Source organism: Euphorbia lathyris, chromosome 5 (genome assembly GCF_963576675.1).
Source record: "Euphorbia lathyris chromosome 5, ddEupLath1.1, whole genome shotgun sequence".
In the NCBI taxonomy this organism is placed as follows: domain Eukaryota; kingdom Viridiplantae; phylum Streptophyta; class Magnoliopsida; order Malpighiales; family Euphorbiaceae; genus Euphorbia; species Euphorbia lathyris.
In genome coordinates, this window is record NC_088914.1 from 35,318,563 (window position 1) to 35,342,400 (window position 23,838).

Here is a 23,838-nt window from a genome sequence, read left to right on the forward strand (position 1 = left end):
TTTTTAACACCGTTAGTCAATTTGGATTATGTTTGCTAACAGAATCAACCTTAAAACACCTGTTTACCAACTTTTAAGCCACATAATTTATGTTTGAAAATGGTTTAAACCACAAAATTTATTTTTATACTTTCCTCTAATTTTTATATAAGACAAAATATATATCTATAAGATATTAATTACTTATATAATTAAAATATGTTTTAATCATAATTGCATTACAAGAATGTAAATAGAAATATGATTTTTACATAGTTCTTTAATACGGTTGAACTCCATTCAACCTCTAACTTTAACCTTTTATATTTTCTGGTTCAGGATGATATAGTTGTATAAAGCGGGCGTAGACAGAGGCCTGGAGGGTTTAGGTTCTTCCAGCCGTCGGAACTACTTTGATCCTGAGTAGTTTTGGCTTTCTATTTCAAAAAAAAAAAAAAAATCTGAGTGTTGAATTAGCCCCAAGACGGCCCATTTAGTGTTAAGTTTGTCCAAAATTCGAAATTTTAATATTTTGGGCTTATTAGGTACTCCCTAAACCCAAATTTCTAATTTTTTTTGGGCCTGTTAGACCATTCTAAATCTAAATGTTTAATTTTTTTGGCATCGTAGACTTCCCTAAATCTAAATTTCTAATTTTTTTACCAGTTAGGCTTTTTTAAAGGGAAAATTACAAAAATGGATCAAATGGGAGGCCCATTTACATATTTAACCCATTTACTCAACCTACTACATATCTAGACTGATTTTGTGTGACTTTCCCATAACACCCCTAACCTTCCCACTTCCCCTTACGCGAACGTTCTCTTCCCTCTTCTCATTGGGTGCGCGAAACGGCTACTGGCTCCTCCATTAATGATTTCAAGACTTTTGATCTTCCTATCTTCCTTTAAATTGTACGAAATCTGCAACATTTTTCCAAATCACAATGTATTTCTCTTTTTTCTCTCTTCATCTCTTGATTCTGCAACTTCCTAATCCTAGAAAACGAAGACATGGTTCTTCATCTTCCTGTTCCTGCTCGTTACTTGGTTTCTTTCTTCTTGTTACCATCAAAGAAATGGTTATTTTATGTTATTTCCATCGTTTTTCCCAGTTTATCATATTGTTATTGTCGCTTTTAAGGGTGAAATGCGCAAAAAATGTAAGTATCTGCTGTTTTTCTGCGTTTTTCCATGAATAAACTTCGCGTAGTCGATGATTTCGCGAAGATCTGCGAAGAGAAAGAGCCTGAAACGTGATGATCTACTTCGCGAATCGATTAGTTCGTGAAGTCTGCGAGTAGAAAAGTTCATGATTTCCCTCGCAGCCTTTGCGAAAGCATCGATATGCGACATAGATCGTCACGTTTCAGACCTCGCATACCTCGCGAAAACATCGATTAGCGAAGTAAAATCATCTCTTTCCTTGCACATTTACATTCGCATGCTTCGCTAATCCTTATTTCGCGAAGCCAAAATCGTCATTTTCCCTGCTTAACACGATTAATTTTTCCTGAAAGTGGTTGATTACATAACATCCATTTCTAGAAGGCGGCGTATTGAGCTGCAGGGGAGATGACTTTCCTTCATATAGGGAGAAATTTTCCTCAAGATTGGCACATTCACTTTAAAATGATTGGTTAGGAGAGATTGTGCCAATCTTAGTGTGCACCATGGGACACGTCCAGCTTAAAAGGTCTGGACTTCCATTTCTCATCCCAAAAGGTCTGAACTTCCTGTAGAGAGAGAAATTTCCGTCCAGATTAGTCAGGTTAACTTTGAAGTGATTTGTTAGGAGTTTATTGTGGCAATCTTGTTGTAAATTTTGATAATGCTATGATTTTAATGTTGTTATTGTGGCAATCTTGTTGTAAATTTTGATAATGTTATGATTTTAACGTTAGAATCCGTTCTTGTTTGACATTTTTTTGTTATATACCACTTCGCGAATTAGCTTCAAAACACATCCAGACTTCGCATATACTAATTAAATTCATCAAGTAAACCAAACATTAGCTTCGCATATGCTAATTAAATTCATCAAATAAACCCATCGATTAGCTTCGCAGGCTTCGCATATGATCGAATCTACGAAGTCAGACAGGAGGCAGACATACGCGCGTAAATATTGAAAGTATTATGAGAAAGTCATAAAAAAACAGTCTAAATATATAATAGGTTGAGTAAATGAGCCTCCCATTTGATCTAATTTTGTAATTTTTTCTTTTTTAAATCTAAATTATTAATTTTTTTTGTTTGGTACACCGTCTCAACTCAAATTTTTTAATTTTTTTTTACGGTCCTTTCTAATTTTTTTTTTTTTTTTTTGTGAATCTTAAACAAAATCTTTTAATTGTGAGAAATTATATATTAATGTTGCCTACTCAAATTATAACATATATGTACAAGTTAGATTTAGATTTTTTTTTTTTCTTTTGTTTTTTTCCGAACGCAAATAGACCTCCCCAACCTGTATTCGCCACTGTTACAAAGTACAAAAAGGTCATTATATGTAGTGTGAGAAGGAAATTGCAAGCAAGCAAGACACGGCCACCTGAAGAAGAGTGAGAATCAAAACTCACATCAGGCTTCTTCACAGTTGAATTTTGCTTGGACATGGAAAATAGAAACGTTGTGGTCTGTGACAATGGCACCGGGGTATGCTCCTTCCTTTCTATTCTATGCATTCTTGATTTTACTCTATCTCGCTCGATTTCATCTTCTTATTACTGCAAAATCAATCTCTATTTTATTTATTTTATTGGGATCTAATCCATTTCATGAAATATGCTTATGATCAAGGGATCCTTTAATTGCTGCAGATTTGTCTTGGTATCTAAGCTTATGTTAGGATGAAATCTTTTCTGGCGTGCATCTCTTATAATCTTTTCTTTTCTTCAACTACAATTGCTTTTGCTTTCTTTATTGTTGCCAGTGTCAATTTCATGGGATTTAAGCATTAATCCACCTTTTTATTTATTTATTTATGGAGAATTGGAGATCGCAAATGCTCATGTATTACAGAAACTTTGCAATTTCAATTTTGATTGGGTGATTAAAACACACCAGAAAGTTAGGGTAACCATTTTTGCAAAAGAGTTTGTTGCTCGGTTGCAAATTCTAGAAAAAAGATGGCTCATGTAGTTTGCAATAATGGTATGTTTAAGATGGCTATGTGACTCTGTAAAACAGCTGGAAATTCCATTCTTAGTTTTTTTACGTCTCTGATAGGGGCGGGGCATTGCATATTTATCAATCGCGTCATTTCTGTAGTCATTTCTTTGGCTTATGTAACTTGATTTCCTAATTGCAGTATGTTAAGTGTGGATTTGCTGGAGAAAATTTTCCTACCTCTGTATTCCCCTGTGTGGTGGGAAGACCCATGCTACGTTATGAAGAATCCCTCATTGAAGAACAATTGACGGTGAAAATTATTTCACTATGTCATGCATTAACCTTTTTTGTTTTCTCTCTGTGTCCATTTCTAGTCTAGGCTGAGAACTTTATATTCATTTTCATAACTTCTGATATACTTATTTATTTGTTTTTTTATTCGACTAGGACGTTGTTGTTGGAGATGCTTGTGCTAACTTGAGGCATCAACTTGATATATCTTATCCTGTTAACAATGGAATAATTCACAACTGGGATGACATGGGTCACGTGTGGGACCATGCATTTTTCGACAAACTTAAAGTAAAATTCTGGTGCTTCTGTTCTGTACAAACATATATGTTATGTTTCTGTTTCTGTTTCTTCCTCTTACCATAAGTTCATCACATAATAATTAACTTTGTCCCTTCATTTTCTTTCAACAGATAGACCCAACAGAATGCAAGATTTTACTCACCGATCCACCTCTTAATCCCTCAAAGAATCGTGAGAAAATGGTTTGTGATCCAACTTTTTTTGTTTGTGCCATTGCGTTGTTTGTAGTTACATAATAATCTCATTATTTGTGTTTGACTTAGAATTGGCAATACAGGTGGAGACCATGTTTGAGAAATACAACTTTAGTGGTGTCTTCATTCAAATTCAAGCTGTTTTAACATTGTATGCCCAAGGTGCTTGTGGAGATGATTGAAGGTTTAAACAAATTTATTTAGCAAAATGTCTCTCATAACGTGATGGAATTTGAAAAATTGCAGTTTGAATTTCACATGATCAGTGAAGACAATCCAATAATTGTTAATGTCTATTGGTACTGCATGTCCTCCTCACATATGGTTCAACTTGTTATTTTCAATTCTCACAGGTTTACTGACAGGATTAGTCATTGACTCTGGCGATGGTGTCACTCATGTGGTAACTACTCAAGAACCATTCTTGCACCGTGTTTGAGAGTGTTCTAATTTTCTCTTTCAATAACAGATGAAATTTTAAAGTTGAAACTGTAGCCATATAGTATATATAGCAAGGACATTTGTCTTTTCAAAATGGTTTGTGACCTTAAATTGAGTATGGTGCCATTTGCTTTTCTGCATATGTTGTTTCCCATGTAAATGATAAATCTGTGATTTCTCTTCATAAAAATTGAGTCAAGGATGTGCCTGATCATGGTTTCTCTTGATTCTCTGGATGTCACATAAGATTACCCAAAAGCATGATTAACTTTTCCACTTTCCAGGTTCCTGTTGTTGATGGCTACTCATTCCCTCATCTGACTAAGAGAATGAATGTTGCTGGTCGTCACATTACTTCTTATCTTGTTGATTTACTTTCTCGCAGAGGGTGAGGCCTGATTTCTTGTATAATTATGATATACAAAATGCTAATTTTGTTCATCAGATCATGCCTTTTTAACTGGAGCAACGTCATTCACTGTAGGTATGCAATGAATAGGAATGCTGATTTTGAGACTGTTAGGGAAATCAAAGAGAAGCTGTGCTACATAAGGTGAGCCATCAATGCTATTCTGTTATATTATATTTTGGAATTTTTTTTATATTTGTGGTTGAATTCCAAGTCCATTTTTCTCCAGTTATGATTACAAAAGGGAGTATCAACTGGGACTTGAGACCACAATCCTTGTTAAGAATTACACTGTAAGTTGATTCTCTTTGTATTTTCGCTACCTTCCTTTTGCTTCTGCACAAGTATTGAATTCGATTAGTTGTAAGCAATAGTGTTTATAGGATTAACACCCATCTCGCTTCCTTGCAAAAAGAAAATCCCCATGCATTAAGGACATGTTTACTATGGGCATCACTTTACTCAGGATAGAAGAGACATGAGTCGGATTTGAAGTAGCTTAATTTATAATCCATTTGCTTTTATGCTATATCTACTTGTTTCATACTTTTGCTTCAGTAAAAATGTAAAAAATTGTTATTTTGATCAATAAACAGCTCTTTTGGCTCAAATCATATGCAATCTTGTAGTTAAGGTGTTACTTTAGTGTTTGGTTTGTTATTACTTAATATATTTTGAACATAGCTGCAAGTAACTTATATCATAGCCTGCTAACATATATTATATTAATCAGCTCCCAGATGGAAGGATAATAAAAGTAGGCACTGAGCGATTCCAAGCGCCTGAGGCTCTCTTCACGCCAGTAAGCCTATAGCTCAATCTTATTCATCTTGCCAGCATTGAGTTTTTAGGCCCTATTTGCCAGAGCTCTAAGAAGCCAACTAGCATTTACTGGTAGGTGGGGGATTTTGAGTGTTATGAGGTGCTTCTCTTTGTAGGAACTTATAGATGTTGAAGGTGATGGGATGGCTGATATGGTTTTTCGGTGCATCCAGGAGATGGACATTGACAATCGCATGATGGTATTTGGACTGTTTACTAGTTCTATACATCACTATGAATAGCCATGATTCTAAATTTGACCTTTTTAAAGACCTTTGTTGTAAGGATGTGAAAATTTTCTTTCAGTTGTAAAAAAAAATGTTACTTTATTTATTTTCAGTTATGCAATGCTCATTTGCTTCTGATTTTGCAGTTGTACCAACATATAGTATTAAGTGGAGGGAGCACCATGTATCCAGGATTACCTAGTCGGTAATTTTTCTTATTCCTTTGGGCTTATGGGCCTCCTTTTCTTTGATAATGAAGTATTGATTTATATGCACTATTAAGATTTCGTTGTATTTGCTGGCTTAGAATGTATACAGATCAGTTTTGCATATTGATATCTTGTTCTCTTGGAACGTATGGCTTAGGACTTGTGGCAGCATTTGCTTTTTGCCTTGATCCATTATTCTTAAGAAAACCTACATGTGAACAATTGGAAAGAGAATGCTACTAAAACGGTGCAGAAAATGTCCGTTTATTAGTTAATCTGGCGGCATATTGTTGAGAATACTCAACTTAAGAAAAGATTAATAGAAAGAGAAGAGAAAAAATAGCAGATAGTTCTAATTACTCAAAGAAAGTCTCAACAGCCAATACACCAAAGAAAGGATTTCCAGGAAACCCTCCTCCCTCACTAAGCTAACGCTAGGAGCCAAAATAGAGAAATCTCATGATGAAATCTCAGTACACACACCCCCTGTAAATAACCACCTGGAACATTCTCCAAGGCAGTAACTAACTATTGCCAGCTCACTACATTTTACCCTTTACTGCCCATAATACCCTTGGGTCTCCTAGAGTACACTTTCCACATTTTAGGCCCATCACTAGAATGAACCAAGGTAGAAGAATTAACTTGATGATTTGTATCATTACCCCCGCCATCTATAAGAGTCTTGTCCTCAAGACGAAGACCCGGAAATTGACTTTGAATTGACAATGCATCTTCCCACGTAGCCTCTTCAAGGGGTTTATTTTTCCATTGAATTAACCATTGCACCATTGAGTCACCCTCCTGCAAAACAGATCGTGTAGCCAGAATAGCTTCCGGTGCCCAGTGGTCTGAAATTTCCAGCTCTAACTCCTTTGGTAAAACGCTTTCTACCTCATTGGAAAGCACTGCCTTCTTAAGAAGGGAGGCATGAAAAACCGGATGAATTTTCGAAGGAGGCAACTCCAATTTGTAGGCCACATGGCCAATCTGCTCCACTATCTTGAAAGGGCCGAAATATTTTGCTGCCAGTTTCTGATTGATACGTTGAGCGACTGATATTTGACGGTATGGCTTAAGCTTCAAATAAACCCACTCTCCGACACCAAAACTCACATCTCTGCGTTTCTTGTCAGCTTGTTCTTTCATACGACTTTGAGCGCGATGTAAATGAGCCTTTAATTGCTTTAGTGCCTCATCCCTGTCTTTCAAGTCTTGACTCATTGCTTCCACCCGAATTTCCCCCGGAATATACTGCACGACGGAAGGAGGAGCCCGCCCATACACAATCTCAAAAGGAGACAGACCCGTAGAGCCATGGAAGGTGGTATTATACCAAAACTCAGCCCACGGAATCCACAAAGACCAATTACGGGGCTGATCAATGGTGAAGCAACGAAGATATACTTCCAAACACCGATTGATAACTTCAGTTTGCCCATCGGATTCCGGGTGATACGAAGAACTCATGCAATTGTGTCCCTTGAGAGCGAAAAATTTCTTGCCAAAAGTGAGGAATATAGGATCTCGATCACTTAAAATAGACTTGGGCAGCCCATGGAGACGAACCACCTCCCGAACAAAAGTCTCTGCAATCATACGAGCCGAATAAGGATGCTTTAAAAGAATAAAGTGGCTGTACTTAGACAGCCTGTCCACTACCACCAAAACAGCGTCAAATCCTCTCGACTTTGGCAAACCCAAGATAAAATCCATCGACACATGATCCTATATAACATCCGGAATCTCCAAGGGTTGTAAAAGACCACCTGGTGCCAAAGAACTAGCTTTACAACGTTGGCAAATATCACAAGATTGAACATAACGTTGGACCACTGCACTCATGCCTGGCCAATAAATGTTGGCTGCCAAACGACGATAGGTGCGATAATAACCCGAATGACCACCCAAAGCGGTCTTATGGAATTCATCCAACAACAGGGGAATGAATTTAGAAGTTTTGGGAATTACTAACCGCATTTTGTAATATAGGACTCCTTGACGTAATGAATATCCTGGATGACTGTTAGAATTTTGCTGTAAATCACGGACAAGCAGTTGTAACTGAGGATCTGCCTGTGCTTCCGCCACTAATTGAGCTCCTTGAACCCAAACTGGACTAGAGAGTAAAGCAGAAAACTCTCCATCTTCATCTCGACGTGATAAAGCATCTGCTGCCCGATTCTCCTTACCTGGTTTATAACATATGTCAAAATTATACCCCAGCAGCTTTGCAACCCAATTCTGCTGATCGGGAGTTGTGATGCGTTGATGGAGTACATGACGCAAACTTTTCTGATCCGTATAGACCACAAAATGTGTACCTAATAAATATGAGCGCCAATGTTGCACTGCCAACACTAGAGCCATAATCTCCCTTTCGTAAGCGGATTTCATTAGATTACCAGGAGACAAGGCTTTACTAAAGAAGGCAATAGGATGCTGATGTTGCATTAAGACAACCCCAATTCCACGGCCTGATGCATCACACTCCACAACAAACGGAATAGAAAAATCGGGGAAGGACAATACACGAGCTGTCACCATAGCTTTCTTTAAATTTTCAAAAGCTTCTTGAGCTACAGAAGTCCAACTGAAAGAATTCTTCCGAGTAAGATCAGTCAATGGTTTAGCTATGCTGCCGTAATTGCGGATGAATTTTCGATAATACCCCGTAAAACCAAGAAATCCCCTAACGCCCTTGACTTGTTTAGGGATAGGCCAATCCTGAACTGCTTGAATCTTTGTAGGATCCATGGACACTCCCCGTCCATCAATGATATGACCCAAATATTCCACCGAAGATTTGCCAATAACACACTTCTTCTCGTTCACCCTGAAGTGATTTTCAGCCAGAATTTGTAATGCCACAGATAAATCTTGTAAGTGTTGGGACCAAGTTGGGCTGTAAATGAGAATGTCGTCAAAGAAAACCACAATGAACCGACGAAGGAAAGGCCGAAAAATATCATTCATCACTGTCTGAAAGGTCGCCGGAGCGTTTGTGAGCCCAAAAGGCATTACGAGTACATCATGTGTTCGAAAAGCTGTCCGCTCGACACTCTCCGGCTGCATACGAATCTGATTATACCCCGCCATCAAATCCAATTTAGAAAACCATTTAGCTCCTTTTAACTCATCAATTAGCTCATCCACCATCGGAATCGGATATTTGTCAGCAATTGTGGCCTTATTCAAGGCGCGATAATCAACACACATACGCCAAGATAGATCCTTCTTTTTAACCAAAATCACAGGACTGGAAAATGCACTTCTACTTGGTCGAATGACTCCCCTAGATAACATATCAGTTACCTGCCTTTCAATCTCCTCCTTTTGTGCGTGAGGATAGCGATAAGGGCGGACACACACAGGACCTTGCCCCGGAAACAAATTGATGGCGTGATCATAAGTGCAAGATGGAGGCAGCCCCTTAGGTTCCTGGAAAATATCTTTGAAACTGGACAATAATTGTTGTAATTGTTCACCTTGCAAGGAATTGAGAGCGTGGTGGTGTGACTCGTGGTTCGCCTCATGCATAAGGACCTGGAACGTTGAAACATTGTGTTTTTGGCTGAGCCATCCTTTCAAGGACTCGTGACCCCCAACCCGAGATGAAACTCCATTCAATTGTACCATAGTGCCTTGGTAATTGAATTTCATATACCGAAGATCCCAATGGTGGGTGACTTCCCCTAACGTCTTCAGCCACTCAATTCCCAGAACCATATCCAAATTTCCCATGTCAAACAACAAAGCATCAACAGTGAACTCCAAGGTTCCCAAAGTCATCTGCAGGGAAACACATTTTTTATTTATCAACACCCGATGCCCATCACCAAGTTTGATGTTGATACCAGAAAATTGAGTAGAAGGAATTGCCAAAGCGTGAACTAATTTACGGCTAACAAAATTATGTGTAGCCCCACTATCAACCAACACAGTAATCGGAATATCTTTAATGGCACCCTCTAATTTCAGTGTTTTGATTCCCTGGGCAGGTTCCTCATTAGCACCCTGAAATTCTAACACCTGACATTCTCCTTCTTGTGTCAAACTTGAATCTGGTGGCAATTTTTCTTCTTCTTCCAAACACAAAATTTCTCCATCATCTGACACCAACTCATCCTCTCCCAACAAAATCACTCGCAACTTCCCTTCTGGACATTTATGTGCAGGACCGTACTGTTGGCCACATCGGTAGCACAGCCCTTTACGGCGTCGTTCTTCCCACTCAGATTTGGTGAGGGATCGCAATCCTCTGCTAGGGTTTGAATTTGCAGTTCGAAATCCCTTGAAATCTTCTACTCGTTTTTGCGTTTCTGGTGGATGGGAGACTGTGCGCATCGAAGAGGAATTATTAAGGGTTCGGATAGGAGATTGGGTCCCTCCTTTAAAATCAGCCCATGGATACTGACCCGTTTTCCACTCGGGTCGGTGCGACCCAGAATAAGAAGACTTGGCGTGCAACAATTCTTCCCTACGCCGTTCATAACGAAATCGCCCAGCCACCCCTTATCGCTCCGATGGATTCAACATTTCCTCCACATCCTTAGCAAGATATATAGCCTCCAGACGCGTTGACGGACGATGAGGACGGACCCAGCGTTTCACCTCACTACTCAATCCTCCCAAAAAGTAACCCAGAGATTGGGCTTCTGAGAGACGTGGTACCAACGACAATAGATATTCAAATTCTTCAATGTAGTCATGAATGTCACCTGTTTGCTGCATCGTAGATAATTTCTCATAAGGATTTTGAATCTCTAAGCCACTGAAACGCTGTAGAAGTTCCCCGGTGAATTGAGCCCATGTCAAAGATTCGTAAACTTCCTTCACCACCGTGAACCAATGGTGAGCCACCCCCGTCATACTAAGTTGAGCCAATCTGACTTGCATCTCTGCCGGCGTTCCGTGTATTTCGAAATATAATTCCGCCTTGGAAATCCATCCGCGTGGATCATACCCATAAAATTCAGGAAGTTTAATTTTCTTGGCTGCTACATGAAACTCGTTGCCTCCTTGAGATTGAATGTGGGAGAAAGAAGAACCGAACGGTGGACCGGTAGGCTTATGACCCATAGGAATTTCAAAACCCCCACCAGAGGAATTGTTAAGGATTCCTGATGAAGCTCCTTCTTCTCCTGTAGCTTGTTTGCCCTGTTGCTTTACCCAGGTTGTAATGAAGGTACGAAATTCCTCTTGCTTTAGTTTATCTGCTTCCAACGATTGAATGGACTCTTTGATTGCCTTGACATCTATCTGTAACACTCCAATCTGCTCCTCATGAGAATCCAAACGTGCCTGAGTTCTGGTTTCCATAGATGGAAGATCTGTTCTTCCCATGAACAATCCGGCAGGTCGGACCAATGTTGAGAATACTCAACTTAAGAAAAGATTAACAGAAAGAGAAGAGAAAAAATAGCAGATAGTTCTAATTACTCAAAGAAAGTCTCAACAGCCAATATACCAAAGAAAGGATTTCCAGGAAACCCTCCTCCCTCACTAAGCTAACGCTAGGAGCCAAAATAGAGAAATCTCATGATGAAATCTCAGTACACACCCCCTGTAAATAACCACCTGGAACATTCTCCAAGGCAGTAACTAACTATTGCCAGCTCACTACATTTTACCCTTTACTGCCCATAATACCCTTGGGTCTCCTAGAGTACACTTTCCACATTTTAGGCCCATCACTAGAATGAACCAAGGTAGAAGAATTAACTTGATGATTTGTATCACATATTATATGCGTTCTTCTAGTTACTTGATGTTACTTCATTGATTATTTAAATATTATTCATAGATATGGTTGTTATGAATTCATGACATATCTGAAATGTTGATTTAGTGGCTTTGAACATTTCCTGTTGCTGCTTTGAACGTTTGTCTAATTTGTTCAGCTTGGAGAAAGAAATATTGGATCGCTATCTTGATATTGTTCTAAAGGGAAATAAAGATGGGTTAAAGGTGAGATTCTAGCCCCTAACTCTGCTACATAGAGAATAGTTTGACGGCAAAGTAACCTAGAAAATTGATATAGTATATGAAGCAATTCAACAAGGAGGAATTCCTTGCAATTCATTAGCTTACAGTTTGTCGCAGAAATTAAAGTTTGGAATGGATTTTTGTGAAGAAGGTAGAAAATGATTATGCAACTAGTGTTCACATTACAGTTTCATTTGACTGATGCATATGTAAAAGATGAAATAGAGGGATTAAGTTACTATTTATTATCTGTGGTGGATGAGCAGAAACTGCGACTGCGGATTGAGGATCCCCCACGAAGAAAGCATATGGTCTACCTAGGAGGTGCAGTTCTTGCTGGAATTATGAAGGTAGAGAAAACTTGCTGTAAAAGTTTGATGTTGCCACTAATTGATGAAGTAATATCCTGTGTTTTTTGGGTATGGAAAACTATGCAGGATTCACCAGAATTCTGGATAAGTAGAGATGATTATCTGGAGGAAGGAGTTGCTTGTCTGAATAAGTGTGGTTAGGTATTAAATGTTTAGCTCTCTGTACCTATATATATAGCATACTTGGGGGTGTTTTCAGCTACCAAAAAACATGATCGTTTTTCAGGATGAATTTCATACTACTATACTACTGCATTTGGCATTCTTCTGTACTCAGGGAGAAAACCATACCACCAATCTGACATTTCTTCTTTTCTTTTAGAGCACACTACGTTCATGAATGTGGGAGAAGCTTTGAGCCTCTCTCCCCATTTTAACTATCAATTCATTTAATTGTTTTCTGAAAACCTCGAGGCTCGGTTTCAAGCAAAATATTTTCCCTTTTCATAGAAAATATTTTCTGGTTTTTCAAAGCTCTCTCCACACTGCTGCATCCGAATCCTTTCTCTTGTTGAAAATAAATAGCACCCCATATGAAATTTTGTACCTTACTCCAACCGTCAAATTCCACACTGAATTTCAAGGAATATCTTTTAAGTTAATAAACCAAATTCAAATGGTAAATTATAGCACATTGATGGTCCCGTTCATAATGGCGGCAGGTGGCTACTGACATCAAAACCATAAACTGGGGTGGCAATGGAAATGCATTTCCCACTTCGTTTCCAATGATTATAGGGACGGTTTTGAAAAATTCCCATTAAATGATTCGAGGATCTTTTCCTTTCCATGCGGATCTCTACGGGTAATACGAAATCTCCATGCCCAATAAAATAATAATATTAATTTAAAAATACATTTAATTTTTATATATCGAAACCACACATACCACTAGGCCAGCCAGGCGGAGTGAATTAGACGGGATGAGAAAAGAGTGGCGGCATGCGGAAGCGGAAGGAAGAAGAGAGTAGACTTAGAGATACGAAGCTCCTAATGAGAAAAAGAGAAGGAAAGGCTTTAAAATAATTTAGGTTAACTAATTCAATTGTATAGGAATAAAATAAGGGTTAGGATAGCGCCAGATAGGTTTGTAAATAAAATAATTAGTTTAGTTTAATTGATTCAATTGTTTCAAATTAGTCTGATAGGTATATGTTTGTATATAATTAATTTAGGTATGATTCAATGTTTTTAAATTAGCTGATGTTCTAATTTAGGTTATTTACTGTCTAATTAATTAAGGCTTGGATAGCTCGAAAGGTTTGTAAATAATTAATGTTATTTGAGTGATATTTAAAATTAATAAATTCATTTAGGGATACGTTAATGGGTGGGGATCCCTATGGGGTGGATATAGCAATCCCCATCCCCACTTTTTACAGTTATTTCCCTTTCCCCTCGGTTCGGATACTTGCGGTTTTCGAATAATCCTCTCCCTGTTGCTATCCTTACCGCAAACTCAAAGTCAACCCAAGTAATGGCAGCTGCATTATACACATTGAAGGCTCTCTCATCCTTCATCATGGTTGCGAGTTATGTTTTTTTTTTTATAATACAAGCATATTGTTATTAAAGAGGCAAAATCTAGTCATCCGATGCGATAATCGTGGCTGCAAGCATAAACACACTAGTTACCCGAATGCGATAGTACCTGAATAGTGGTAGTAAACAATTACTCCATCCTTTTTTAAAATAATTTTCGTATTTTCTGCATTGATAATACAACACTATATAAAAAAAATAACAAATTGAAAAATCAAGTAAACTAATGCCATCATAGTTGAATAATAGCACATGGGCACTTCCTTTATTCACATAAGAGCTCAACTCTAAAAACCATGGTTGTTAAAACCGGATTCGAATCTTATTATACTCTGCAACATCTACAACATAATGAAACATGTTGATAATCGAAGCATTATTTTGTAGCTTCTTTAAGTCTTTTTCTGTCCATTTGTCCTTGGTCTTTAATACTTTAGTTCCATCAACCACTCCAAATGTTTCATAAGGGCCTTTGATTATTGCTAACTGGGCACTCATGTTCTGTGCTTGGATGAAATTCTTCATTCTGTTTTTCCAGAATGTATAATTTGATCCAAAGAATAGAGGTAGTCTGGTGATGGGCAATCTTTTTGGGGGGATTTGAGCTGTCTCATTCTTAGGGAGGAAACATGTGCTATTTGATGCCATTGAGGGCCTGGCTCAAGATAGTTTTATCTTATGAATAGAACTTAAGCTCTAATACCACTTGTTGGTCTCTTGTGAGGTTAGATTAGTTCCAGGGGGGGGGGGGGGGGTTGAATGGAACTATTGATTAATTTTAACCTTTTATAAATTTTTCTCACTTCAAGTTCAATAGCACAATACATAAGCAAATTTCGGAATCAGAAGCAAGTTCCATTTAGTGAGTTCATCAGTCAACAGAGCTTGATTCTACTTCAAACTTTTGCACGCGGAAAACAGTCCACTCAGAGGAGCTTCTATATAAATTTAAGGTTAACAATCTATTGATACACAATAGTCGGAGCTTATATATGAGGTAACTAGTTTAGAGCATGCAATATCAGAAGTAAGTAAAGGTAGAGTTAGAAGAGAGTTACATAGCAATTTATACTGGTTCAGCCTCCTGCCTACATCCAGCCCTTAGAATACCTTCTTTTGAGTTTTCCATTACACAACTCTTTACTAGTAGAGCACAAACCTTTACAATAGAAACAGAGGTTCTGTAAAGTACATTTCTTTACAATCCACACTCAGCTATCTATCTCTTTAGAGCATGCAATATCAGAAGTAAGTAAAGGTAGAGTTAGAAGAGAGTTACATAGCAATTTATACTGGTTCAGCCTCCTGCCTACATCCAGCCCTTAGAATACCTTCTTTTGAGTTTTCCATTACACAACTCTTTACTAGTAGAGCACAAACCTTTACAATAGAAACAGAGGTTCTGTAAAGTACATTTCTTTACAATCCACACTCAGCTATCTATCTCTTTAGATGTCTACTTATAACCAAAGCAAACATGAGAGCTTATAATCTTTTTACAATAGATGATTGGTTCTAATATAGAACACAAATGAAGTACTATCTCTCTATTAAATTATACAAGTATAAACTATGAATGTTTATTTCACCTTTGCTCTTTTTCACTTGAACATTTGAATTTATTTTTGCATTGATTATCAAGAGTGATAAATGAGCTTTTGGCTAGACTTTTATAGTGGAAGCTTTGAGGCAGAGATGTTTGAATTTTGAATTGTCCGTTGGAGGGAAATCTTCATTTGGCTTCTGGATTCTGTCTATGCTTCTGACTTTCATGCTAATATGTCCAAATGAGGAGCCGTTGGTGAAACCAGTCTTCCGTTTGATGTTGAGCAGTGCATCAACAACAACTTCTGACTTCTGGCATATCAGACTTTCTGTCTACTTTCTTTCCCAAAATGGTGGTGTGAGAGAGATGTTTGGTTGATAGTTGCTTCTGGCTTCTATCTTCTTACCAAATCCGGAACTGCCTTGATGTTGACTCTTTGATTCTCTTAAGCATTGTCTTCTAGCTTTTGTTTCCAGACCAGAAATAGTGCTATTAGGCCTTTGTCATTTTTAGGGCCTTCTAAATGTCATTTATAGTTTGAGTTTATATTTGAACAATTAGCAAACATATTTATATAAAATAAAACTTAATTTAATTCTTCAAATTAAATATTATGGGAATCTAATTCCTTAAATGTGATTTTTGTCATAATTTAAAACTTAGTGGAAATTGTGTTTTAACAGTAACTTCACTAGAAAAATTCTCAGGCCACTGGTGGAGTCACAAACAGTCTCACTCAAATACTAGCTTTCTTAGACGATTATTGGCTTTATGATAGCATTTTTCTATGCACTTAAGACAATATATTATCTAAGATTTTCCAAAAGAGTGTTTTAAAAAAAAACAATAGCTTTTGTTGAAACCCAATTTTGATTATGACAAAAATTACAATTAAGGAATTAGATCCATCAAGTAATTAAAATTCAGAATTAAATATGTCTTTATTATCTAACAATTACCGTCGGAACTAGATGGGTCTTCCGAAACAAGTTAGATGAAGAAGGAAATATGATAAGGAACAAAGACAGACTAGTTGCATAAGGATACAGTCAGTAGGAAGGTATTGACTATGGAGAAATTTTTGCTCCAGTAGAAAGAGAATTTAGCAAGCAAATGCAAACATAATTTGAAATGTCCATGATGGGAGAACTTAGCTTCTTTCTTGGACTTCAAATTAAACAAGGCAAGAATAGAATCTTCATTAGCCAGACTAAATATGCCAAGGAGATACTGAAGAAATATGACATGGAGAATTGCAAGGAAATCTCAACACCTATGAGTATTGACACCGTACTTTCAGTAGATGAGCCAGGTAAGTCAGTAGACAGCAAATTATACAGAGGTATGATTGGCTCCTTACTCCATCTAACTGCTAGTAGACCAGATATACAATTATCAGTATGCTACTATGCTAGGTATCAATCTAACCCTAAGGAATCTCATAACATAGCAGTGAAAAGAATCCTTAAGTATTTGCAAGGTTCTGTGAATGCAGGTTTATGGTATCCCAATACCTCAGAGTTTACTCTTTTAGGATACACGGATGTTGACTATGAGCAAAGCTAGCTTCCACATGCCTTTGTAGGCAATTCTTCTAGAAAATCTCCTGTCAAACCTCCGCCTCCACCACTCCATGTGCCAGTAAGTACTTCACCTTCTGACCCAAAGACTGCTGAGCCCCGCAAGCGCTACAAGAAGAAAACCCCTAAGGTTAAATTCCATCTTGCAAAGGATACTTCCTCTGATCAATATACTGATCTTGACCCTTCCACAATCACCATTCCTTTCCCAACCATACCTTCTGAGCAAGATCCGACTTTTGAGCCATCAAAAGAAAATCAAGCCTCTGTTCCTCACTTAGGGGAACAAACCTACTCTGATAAATCTGAACCCAACTTGGGCAAAGACAATGCAACAACAACCTTTGTTCCTTCTCTTTCATTCCATGCTGCTTCATCTAAAGGGCACACGATTCTAGATGCTGCATTTGCATTAATGGCTGATATGGCTAAGTCTCAAATCTCTGCCTCCGTATTTACTCCTACTACTGAGCACACCCCTTTGAGCGAGACCATGATTCCTATAAATGAAGTCACCAGGATGACGAGTCTTCTTTATACTCTGACTGTAATGGTCTCTCAGCAAAGTTCCCACACCTTTGCTGATCGAATGGTTGCACTTCAACTTATGATGGTTCAACACACGAACCTTTTGGATGCCAAACTATGAGCTCTTCCTACCACTGTGGCTTCTGTTGAAGGCCTATCATTTAACTTCCAGCAGATGAATACTGAGCTTATCAAGGTCCAACAGCAACTTGGTTCAACATCAACTTCTACTATTGATCAACTTTCTGAATCCATACGCCTTCTAAACATCAATAGAAGTGTTACAGAAACATTAGACAAGAAGACATCTGCAATATACAAACAAAATGCTGACACCTTCAAGCACGTCCAAACTCTTGCCAATCAAAACCGGATTCCGAACCATGCACTCCGAAGCATTCATCAAAAGTACACTGCTACTCTTACTGACTACGTTGTTTGGGGCTTCAAGGCCTTCCAATTTCTCATCAGTAATATGTGCATCTCTGGTTCTATTATTTCTGAATCTGCTCGTTCTGGTCCTGCCATATTTAATGGTCTAAATCAAAGCTCTCAGAAGCTTCAGACCTATACTAAACAGTTGAACTCCAGGAGCGTTGCTGGACATGGCCAAGCTCCAAGTTCTTTCCCCATCACATATGCTAGCAAAAAGGGGGAGAAAACCTCTAAGGCTGAACAAAAGGAAAAACAAGACAAGGCCACAACCTTTGGTGGAACGACTTCAGTATCAACACCTCAGCAGCAACAACACCCATAAAAAAGAAAGTCTAACGTAGTTCAAGTGAACCTTAAACCTAAATAGATAAGATATGAACTTGTATACTTAGTCTTCCTTCTGTGCTCATAGACTGTTTAGTCTTATCTGTTGTATGCTGAATGTTTATGTATATTATCTTATCTTTTCCAAATATTGCTTCTGTATGATTACTTGCTTCTGATATATGCCTTTCACACTTATAACACTATAAGAAAATAATGGTTTACTGACGGAAATTTCCATCAGTAAACATCTATATTCCGTCAGTAAAGTGTTTTCTTGACGGAATGAAATCCGTCAGCAATACATGCGTGGGTAATGTATTTTGACGGAATGTTGACGGAATATGTGCTGACGGAATATTGACGGATATTTTCCGTCAACAAATTTTGACGTTCTCTTTGACGTTTGAACCGTCAAATTCATAAATATAAAATAAATATTATTTGTTAAATATAAACATTTAGATTGAAGGGAGCTAACTATATCTATATAAAGACTTTTTACTTTTAAATACCAAAACAACATGGTACTTTTAATTAACAGTATCTAGTTAATTGTAAATACAAAAAAAAACCAAAATGAACACAAAGAGGTTCGATTCTAAACCACTGCCACTAAGCCCCATAATGCAAAGGCTAAGAATTCAAACCCCCATCTCATTAGTTACATTTGTCAAGATAGAAAACCTTGCAATTAAGGTTACATTTTGACAATTGTTATAATACAATATAAAAGTTCAAAAGTATAGGCACAAGTTCATGTCTGACGAAAAAACCTCTCTTGCACCCGTGGTGTCAAGAGAGGTGGGTAAATTATATACGTGGTGTACAACCTTCACCTATTTTCACATTTTGGTGTATAACATTCAATTTTGCACACTAAAATGTACAACCTTTTGATGACCTCACACTAAAGTGTACATCAGGTAATTATGACCGGTCAACCCGAAGTCAACGCGCCACCTCAGCAATTTAATTTTTCTAAAAATAAAAAATTAACCCAATAAATATAACATTACTTTTATACCCTTTATAAAATCATCTTCTTCAACCTACACCCTTATTTTCTTTCTACTCCATTTTCAAAAATTATTTCTCTCTCTTCAACCTTCATACTTGTTTTCTTTGTAACTCTCATCTCTCTCTTATTTTCTCTCTCATCTCTCTCATCACTTCTCTCTCAAACTCCCAATTAGCTATCAAAAAATTGAATTCAAACCATAATTAAACTATCCATAATGAATACCAGTAGCATCAAGATACAAATTTTTTTTTTTTTAAAAAAAAACCCAAATAACCACATTAACAGAAAGAAAAAAAACACCCACATTACAATAATTAATGGATCTCCCTCTTTTCTATACCACTTATACCCAATCCTTTTTTCCCCCACAAACCCAAAAAGTATTCCTCAAAAAAAAAAAAAAAAAATCATCAGTACCTCAGATATAGAGGAAATGTCATGCATTTATATGCATGTAATTAATTAATTAATTAAGACCAACTTACTGATACAAAGAAAAGCTGCACCAAAACAGTTGATTCTTGGTAGATTTTTTGCTGGTTGAGATGGAAGAGGATCCGAGGTTCCTCTCAGCGCAAATTTTGATTATATATTCTCAACCTTGAATAAAATTAATAGGCTGATATTTCTTAATTGCTGCTGACATGATCTCTCCGATCCAAGCTCCTCTTCATCTTTATAACTTCATATTCCATTCCAGACTTTACCCTTTTTACCCGTGTTTAGTCGCAGTTAAGGCGGATGTATATATTTAGTGAGAATCGAACTTGTGTTGACAACTGATCTATAACCTGAACCCAATATAGCTAAAAGAAAAGAAAGAGGGAGATGAAATGAAGAAGAAGAAAAAATGGAGTACAAAGAAAACAAGTATGAGAGAGAAAGGGAGAATTAGAGAGAGATGTCTGTTTAATTTCCTAACTAACTTATAAGATATTCTAGAGAGAGAAAGGGAGAATTAAGAGAGATGGAAGAGTTAGAGAGAGAAGTGATGAGAGAGATGAGAGAGAAAATAAGAGAGAGAAAAGAGTTAGAGAGAGAATGAGAGAGATGAGAGTTAGAGAGAGAAATATTTTTTGAAAATGGATTACAAAGAAAACAAGTATGAAAGTTGAAGAGAGAGAAATAATTTTTTAAAATTGAGTAGAAAGAAAATAAGGGTGGAAGTTGAAGAAAATGATTTTATAAAGGGTATAAAAGTAATGTTATATTGATTGAGTTAATTTTTTATTTTTAGAAAAGTTAAATTGCTGAGGTGGCGTGTTGACTTCGGGTTGACCGGTCACAATTACCTGTTGTACACTTTAGTGGGAGGTCACCAAAAGGTTGTACATTGTAGTGTGCAAAATTGAAAGTTGTACACCAAAGTGTGAAAATAGGTAAAGGTTGTACACCAAAGTGTGAAAATAGGTAAAGGTTGTACACCACGTATGTAATTTACCCCAAGAGAGGTAAAGCATCCATTCATGGTAATTCTTCCGGTTGTAGTCCTCCCAACTTTCTTCCTGAAATGGATAACATATTATGTCAAATTATAAGAACTAGTGGAAAGAACACAAATACATTCATTCATGCTAATCTAATTGTGAATCAACATCCATATAAATTATAATAATAACCTCAATGATTAATCTTAATAGATGTGAACATCCAATGTCACAATAAAAGTGCAAACATACATACATTAATAAATATAATATGCATAGTAGTGATAATATAAGTGTGAAAAACAATAGCATAGAGAACTATCATAATACTCATCCAAAAGTAAAGTTAATCCTGATTTTTGAAGATGTGCTTTTCGATGTCAAATAACATAATCAATCAACTTTGTTCAATCCAACACTTAAGGAAAATAATAATCAATGGACAAACACTCTGACACTTAAATGCTCTGATACTTAAATGATAATAAGGATGTTACAAATAACTCTGATACTTCATCAATGTAACTCTGATACCTAAACAATTATCACAAGGACTTTATCTCAGTATCATTAAGCTAATCTATTCCTTTGATATATTTCACTCTGATATACCATGCTTCTGACTCTGAACTCAATTTTACTATTTAACTCATATCGTCTAACATTTTTCAATCTTAAGTAAAATTCTTTTCAGTAGCTCAACCCTTATGGGGGAGAATCTAAAAGCAAAGCAAGTCCAACTACTGTAGGGGAGATTAATTCTATTATTTTTAACCTCTGAATTTTTGCCAACATCAAAATGGGGGAGTTTGTTGAAACACAATTTCCACATTGATTTTGATCATGACAAAAATATTAAAAGAAATTAATATCCCATACTTAGTAAAAACTTTAAGCTTAAATGTTCATTTATTTGGACTAATGTACTTGTTAAGTGTATTGTTGATTAAATATGAATAAGAAAGAAACATAAACAAAGGCCTTAAGCTTGGATCAAAGGCCCAAGGACCATTTACAGCCCAATAGCTGGAAGGATCCAGAAGCAGAAGCCATGCCTAAATGAAGACTTGTTTCGGAAGAATGAGATCAAGGCATAGAAGACAAGGTCAACATTGACTCAGGACCACTGCCATTATACCTCTATATAAGGAAAGAAGTACAAAGAACATATGGCTTATCCCCTGGTCAACTTGGAATCTTTACCTCATTTGGTTAGACAGTCAGACTGCCTCTATCATCATTTCAGAAGTGTGTTATCTACTGGATGTAACGGAAAAGAGAAGAACAACCATTGGCTGTGTACACTGGATATTGAGGATGACAGTGACAGAAGAGAGTCGTTTCCCTCTAACGGTTATTTTCAATTTGGAAATGACCTGCCTCAAAGTGTCACTATAAAAGCCCCATCACTTGCTCATTTTGGACTGGATCATCAATACTGAAATCTAGAGAGAATCATCATTTGAAGTTCCAAAGGTAAAGCAAAAGCTCATACACATTTACTGTTTCATTCGTGTAATAGCTAAGAGTTCTTTTATTGTGTTCTAAGTAAGAACAAACTTAGCAATAGCTTAGAAAAGTTTAGAAGCTCTTCTGCTCACTTCGGTTATAAGTGAATAGTAAGAGAGGTAGATAGATAGCTGAGTATTGAGTGTAATGGAAGGTACTTTACAGAGCCTCTGTATCTATTGTAAGGGTTTATTCTCTACCTATTGGAAAGAGTTCACTAGTGGATTAAAACCTATAAGAAGGTATTCTGGGGACTAGATATAGGCAAGAGGCCGAACCAGTATAAATCGGTGCACAACTATTTCTCTAACCCTTTCCTTATGACATATTTATATTGCTTGCTTCTGTGCTTAAATATATAACTTGTGCTTCTGACTATTGTACTCAATAGCTTGTTTAACAAAGTCACACAAAGGCTACTCCAGTTAAGTGGCCTAGTGTTTTATAAAGGACTAAATTTATCCAATAGTTCCATTCACCTCCTCTTTGGAACTAGATTCTATCTCATAAGGGACCAACAGCCATAACTCAAACCATCGACCATTTGGTCCAAGAAGCTCCGATACCATGCCATGAAACCAATTGAACTAATAGCTCAGGATGATAGTTAAGGTCCAATTATAGATCTGATATTAATATATGACAATATATTATAATAATTTATGTGTTGGTCCAAAATGAGTGTGAGGAAGAGAGTTTTGAAACTATTCAACCATTTTTTTTATAAAGACTCAATTAATTATTTTTGCATAAAATGAAAACTCAATTGATGAATTTTTGTCGGTTCATGGATCCAATTAATAATTTTAAAGGAAAATTACAAAACTGGGTCAAATGGGAGGTCCATTTATATATCTAGACCAATTACGCAACACATTACATATCTAGACTATTTATTACTGACTTTCCTAAAATGCCATATATATATATATATAGGGGTGAGATCCAGTGTGACAAGAGGTCTAGGTATGGCAAAGAGCTTATTGTGTGACATTACTAAACTACGTAGTTTTGATGATAATTAAAAAGGGCAAGGTGACAAATTTATAAATAAAAAGAAAGAGAGGATAGAGAAAATTGTTTTATTTCTTTTCTTTAAAATACATTTTCCCGACATTGCTAACCTCGTTTTTCGAAAAATTTTATACTATTAGACTCGTCTAAATTAGACGGTCATTTTTAGATCCCTGAAGCTTAAGTAAAAAAAAATCCAGTGAACGGAATCCGGGTGGGCGTTTTTTGGCGAAAAAAAAGTGCTCAAAAAATTCTCAAAACATTCCAGAAAATGTAAAACATTATTCTAAGAAACTTTAATTCTTGGGTCGAAACGGGATTTCTTACGGTTTAGTCCCAATAAAACTTGTTCATTAATTTTATTCATTTTACATGCTTCAACAATTTGTTGGGTCAAAACTATAAGAAATCTCGCTTTGAGCCAATAATTAAAGTTTCTTAAAATAATGTTTTACATGTTTTAGAATTTTTTGATAATTTTCTGGGAATGTTTTTTGTCCTACTTACATTGTTCCGATAATGTACGAAATTGTTCCAAATCAGTGTACCATTTTGTTCCAAC

General features: G+C 36.7%; 1 protein-coding gene across 4 annotated transcripts; it reads left to right on the top strand.

Annotated features, from left to right (window-relative positions):
• The first annotated feature begins 2,445 nt into the window (after positions 1-2,445).
• Positions 2,446-13,435, top strand: LOC136229283 (actin-related protein 2). Of its 4 annotated transcripts, XR_010689032.1 has the most exons (17): positions 2,446-2,636; positions 3,292-3,402; positions 3,540-3,674; positions 3,797-3,868; positions 3,964-4,042; positions 4,234-4,283; positions 4,606-4,709; positions 4,806-4,874; positions 4,960-5,023; positions 5,464-5,532; positions 5,669-5,752; positions 5,926-5,984; positions 11,892-11,958; positions 12,243-12,326; positions 12,414-12,488; positions 13,010-13,152; positions 13,243-13,430. XR_010689032.1 is itself a non-coding variant. In XM_066017967.1 (16 exons), exons 1-15 carry the CDS (start codon positions 2,595-2,597, stop codon positions 12,486-12,488), a joined length of 1,164 nt encoding a protein of 387 aa, XP_065874039.1. In that variant the 5' UTR covers positions 2,446-2,594; the 3' UTR covers positions 13,010-13,435. The 4 variants fall into 4 exon arrangements, 3 of the variants coding, with proteins under 3 accessions (XP_065874039.1, XP_065874038.1, XP_065874037.1); XM_066017967.1 differs by having other exon boundaries at positions 13,010-13,435; XM_066017966.1 differs by lacking the exons at positions 13,010-13,152; positions 13,243-13,430 and adding an exon at positions 12,574-12,609.
• The last annotated feature ends 10,403 nt before the right edge of the window (positions 13,436-23,838 follow it).

Coding starts and splice junctions, on each gene's coding strand:
- LOC136229283 (XM_066017967.1), top strand. CDS start 2,595: ATGGAAAATAGAAACGTTGTGGTCTGTGACAATGGCACCGGG. Junction 5,753..5,925: donor ACATTGACAATCGCATGATG/GTATTTGGACTG, acceptor CTGATTTTGCAG/TTGTACCAACATATAGTATT. Junction 11,959..12,242: donor GAAATAAAGATGGGTTAAAG/GTGAGATTCTAG, acceptor GTGGATGAGCAG/AAACTGCGACTGCGGATTGA.